Source organism: Equus quagga, unplaced genomic scaffold (assembly GCF_021613505.1).
Source record: "Equus quagga isolate Etosha38 unplaced genomic scaffold, UCLA_HA_Equagga_1.0 73436_RagTag, whole genome shotgun sequence".
In the NCBI taxonomy this organism is placed as follows: domain Eukaryota; kingdom Metazoa; phylum Chordata; class Mammalia; order Perissodactyla; family Equidae; genus Equus; species Equus quagga.
In genome coordinates, this window is record NW_025802775.1 from 50,212 (window position 1) to 54,933 (window position 4,722).

At 48.8% G+C, this 4,722-nt stretch overlaps 1 protein-coding gene across 1 annotated transcript; it reads right to left on the reverse strand.

The window, feature by feature from the left end:
* Positions 1–2,263: 2,263 nt before the first annotated feature.
* On the reverse strand, positions 2,264–4,415 carry LOC124234217 (class I histocompatibility antigen, Gogo-C*0203 alpha chain-like; the record flags this gene model as incomplete). Its single annotated transcript, XM_046651461.1, has 5 exons — positions 4,349–4,415; positions 3,772–4,041; positions 3,240–3,515; positions 2,560–2,835; positions 2,264–2,428 (listed from the first exon to the last, which is right to left on the reverse strand). Coding segments are annotated over exons 1-5 (1,054 nt in total), but the record flags the coding sequence as incomplete, so codon positions are not given.
* Positions 4,416–4,722: the final 307 nt, after the last annotated feature.

Below are 4,722 nucleotides of genomic sequence, written 5' to 3' on the forward strand. Positions count from 1 at the left end.
ACTAAAGACCAAGACAGCAGCCGCTTAAATTGTCATGGGTGTAAAGGGCTGTCAGAGGAGTCTTACCCAATTCTTTCAGTTCTGTAAAATAAAATGGAAAGATTAATGTAAATATCATGGGAAATAAACATGAAGAAAATTCAAATGCCCTAATAATTTTAAATGTAAAATCAAATCTAACAGGTTGCAGCACACATTCACACACACACACACACACACACACACACACACACAGACTCACTGACTTACACACATCCATCAACAGTGGCTGAAAGCCCACTTATGTCCAGAGAATATTTTATGAAAAATGAAATTAGGGGAAACAATGAATTTACTGCAAGAGAAAATATTTTAGAAATATTAGCTGTGGTGGCTAACTCATAAAAACTATTCCTGATCCCTTTTGGCACTATTTAGTTAAGTTGTTATTGTTCCTTTTGTTAGTTTTGGTAGGTTCTGGACTGCTACTATTAATAGTCATTTCTTGTTATTGTGGTAACTATGTTGTATAAAGTAGCCACAAACACTTGATTTACAGAATATTGAACCAGTACCTGTAGAGAAAATGCAGAGTTAGTTTCCTGTGAGCCTCGATTCACATTTCCCTCCATCACTTAATACATAACTTTGTTTTATGTGAGTTTTATTGTAACACATGCCTAAACGAAACTCATCTTGATTAAACTGCATTGAAGGAAGGGAAATGAAGTATTTAGTGGCAGGAGAAAGGGTTCTAAATCAAATGATCTGAGCCTTGTATAAAATGTACACATTACACATCAGAAAGTTAAAAATACCAAAACTCCACAGGTATAATCTTAATAAAATTCACTTGACGGAAAGGATTTGTCTATATTGATTGCAGTGATAAGACAAATGAAACAAGGAAATTGAATACCAAATGATGACAGCAAACTTCAGTTAGAAAGATAAGAAAGCAAAATGAAAAATATGTGCGTGCTGGAGTTGAGGAATATGATCATTGAGAGCTGAAGACTAAAGTACAAGAAACAGACAGAGCTATGACTAGGTGCACAGTGAAATACGTTAACTGGCCTTGCCTTTTTCCTGTCACTTTTATACGAAAAATAAAAGGAATAAAGAACCAGCTCATTAAAAATGAGTGCACAATGTCAGGAAGGAGGGGGACAAAACTTTGAAACCCTCTCATAATTTACTCTGTGGTTCAAACTGACTCATATTTCTGAGAATTGGAACCACATGGTTCCAAGGACATTTCATCAATCAGAGGCGATTTGTTTTATATTCTCCCATCTCTTAGTGCAAAAGGAATTAAGATAGGAAATGATACAATGAGAGGAAGTAGAAAATCTACTGGGATAAACACTAACAAGATATTGTCCTTCACTGGGCCTTCTTTTTTCAGAACAAAATGCAAATAAGCAGGCATGCATGAGACAGGTACTTAAAAAGTGATGAGGAAGTATACAGTAAAACACCCATCTGTCCATAACTGCATCTGTACCTGTAGTCATATGAAGCCTGCTCTGTACATTAAGGAGACATATTCTAAATTCCATTCCCTCTGAAAACAAAAATATAACTTAAAAATATCATTAGGAAAAGAAGTATATCAAACCTTCAATGATTATATTAGTGTTTAACAAAAAAAAATATTCTAGGAATATCCTAGGACAATAACATAAAAAAAGTAGTGTAAAACTCACTGGTAATGGCAAATATATAGTCAGTTAGACTCTGTAATATGGTAATAGTGGTGCATAATTCACTTACAACTCTAATTTCAAAGTTAAAAATATAAGCATAGTAAAAATAACCATAAGTACAATAATCTGTTATTAGTTACACAATGTAAAATATATGTAAATTGTAACAGCAATAACCTAAAATATGAGGGGGAGAAGAAGTAAAAGTGTAACATTTAGGAATTCTATTGAAGTTAAATTGTTGTCAGCTTAAAGTAGGTGTCACAGTTTTAAGATATTTTATGTAAGCCTCATGGTAACCACAAGGGAAAAACCTATAGCAGTTACACAAAAATGATAAAGAAGTCAAAGCATACTGATAAAAAAAAGACATCAAAACACACAAAAAAGCACGATAAAAAACAAAGAACAACGGATCTAAAAAACAACTGGAGTACAATTAAAAAAATGACAATAGTTAAGTTCTCACCTATCAATAATTATTTTAAATGTAAATGGATTAAATTTTCCAGCCAAAACACAGAATAGCTGAATGGATAAAACAACAAGATCCAATGATATGCTGCCTACCCTACCTGAGCGTTTCTTCCAGTTCACAAATGCAAATATGCCAGCTACCACAGCTATCACTGCGAACACAGCTGCCACAGCGGCCACAGCTACCACAGCTGCCACAGGTACACAAATTTTAGGGAGAACCGAATCAGCAACGATGGGCATGGCGGCCTGAGGCAGCGGCTCTGGGAAGGGAAGGGAAGGGAAGGGAAGTTGAGGGCCCTGACCCCCAGGCCTCAGCCCTGACGCTGTTGAAGGTCTCCAGAAGAGCTCCTGATTTCCCTAAGAGGCTCTGAGCCCACGGCTCCCTCCTTACCCCATCGCAGGGTGAGGGGCTCAGGCAGCCCCTCGTGCTGCACATGGCACGTGTATCTCTGCTCCTCTCCAGAAGGCACCACCACAGCCACCCACTTCTGGAAGGTCCCGTCCCCTGCAGGCCTGGTCTCCACAAGCTCCGTGTCCTGGGTCAGGTCCTCTCCATCACGCTGCCAGGTCAGGGTGATCTCCGCAGGGTGGAAGCCCAGGGCCCAGCACCTCAGGGTGACCTCATGGTCAGAGATGGGGTGGTGGGTCACATGTGTCTTTAGGGGTTCTGAGAGGACGGGTCAGAAATTTGAACTGGAGTCAGACATCAAACACATTGGTTGTGGGGCAGAGAACAAGGCTTGAGAGAGAAAGCCTTCCCCTCCCCCCCCCCCCCCCCCCCCGCCCCGCCCCGCCCCGCCCTGCCCTGCCCCCAGTGCTTTCCAAAGCCACTGCCAGAGGCAAAGGGAACCCATCATCAGTTATTTCAGAGATAGCTTTCCTCTCCATCCGCGGAGAGACTGCATCCCTTAACTGCCCAGAGAGAAGGGTGGGCACTCTAGGCGAGTAACTCTCTGGTACCAGATCTGAAAACCCAGGCCGACTCAGTCTCCCTGCCCACAGGTTCCACCTCTCCTTGTAGAAGGTCCTCAGCCCCACGCGAGATCAGGGAGGCCCCGCGGTCTGGCGTACCCGCGCGCTGCAGCGTCTCCTTCCCGTTCTCCAGGTATCTGAGGAGCCACTCCACGCACGTGCCCTCCAGGTAGTTCCTGAAGTCCTCCGCCACACCGGCCGCCTCCCACTTGCGCCGGGTGATCTGAGCCGCCGTGTCCGCCGCGGTCCAGGAGCGCAGGTCCTCGTTCAGGGCGAGGTAATCGGCGCCGTCGTAGGCGAACTGACTGTACCCGCGGAGGAGGCGCCCGTCCGGCCCCACGTCGCAGCCATACATGTGCCGGATGCTGTGAGACCCTGACCCCGTCCCGAGGTCAGCCTTGGCCACGCCCCGTGACCAGACTCGCCACCGACCCGACCACTAGGCAGTGATTAAGCCTAAACTGAATATGAAACCTGGTAAAAGTCACCGCGGGCTCCACCCTGGTGGAGGGACGGGGCGGGGCGGGTCCCGCAGCCTCGGGGTGAATCTCAGACCCAGAGACTCGGGGAGACCCCGGCCCGTCCGTGGGGATGGGGGGTCGCGGCCTGGACCTGGGCCCGCGTCGCTCACCGGCCTCGCTTTGGTTGTAGTAGCCGCGCAGGGTGTTCAGGTTCACTCGGAAATTCTCTGCGGCTTCCTGGGCGATCTGTGTCTGCTCTTCCCAATACTCAGGCCCTTCCTGCTCCACCCATGGCGCCCGCGGCTGCATCCTCGGACTCTCGGCGTCGCTGTCGAACCGCACGAACTGCGTGTCGTCCACGTAGCCGACGGCGATGAAGCGGGGCTCCCCGCGGCCGGGCCGGGACACGGCGGTGTAGAAATACCTCAGGCAGTGGGAGCCTGGGGGCGGGGAGGGGCTGAGACCTGGCTGACCCTCCTCTCGGAGAGGGTACCCGGGGCCCGGGAGGGGAGGGCAAGGGGGGTCGAAGACGGAAAAGAGGCAGTGGGACAGAAAAGGGCCTGGATTTAGGCATGGGATGAGGAGGGGGCTGGATAAGGGAGGGGTCAGGATGAGGTGGAGCCGAAGTTGGGGGAGAGTCTGGGCAGGTGTCCTCAAAGACGCGCCTTCCCCGGGGGTCCTCCGCCCCTGCCGAGTCCCCTCGCTCCGTTCCCCGCAGAGGCCGTTTCCTCCCGACTCCGCACTCACCCGCCCAGGTCTCGGTCAGAGTCCCCGCGAGCAGCAGGAGGAAGGTCGGCAGCTCCGTAGCCCGCATCCTCCGTGTTTGGGGAAAATCTGAGTCCCCGCTGGTCAGTGTGGAGTTTATAACCAGGAACCGCAGTGACACTGATTGGCTTCTCTGGAAACTGGACACGCAATGGGAGTGAGAACTGGGTCGTCTTCAAGAGAATCCAGGCAGGAGAACCTGACGCAGGTTGTGATAGAGAGAAGTGAAACTTAGGGAGATGGGAACTCCCCAACACTGAGCTTACCCTCGCCAGACGCTGCCCTTGGGGCCTGACACCCTGATTGCCACACCCGGGGACCTGGGACTCTGCCCTGACCCCTCTCCTCCTGCACCG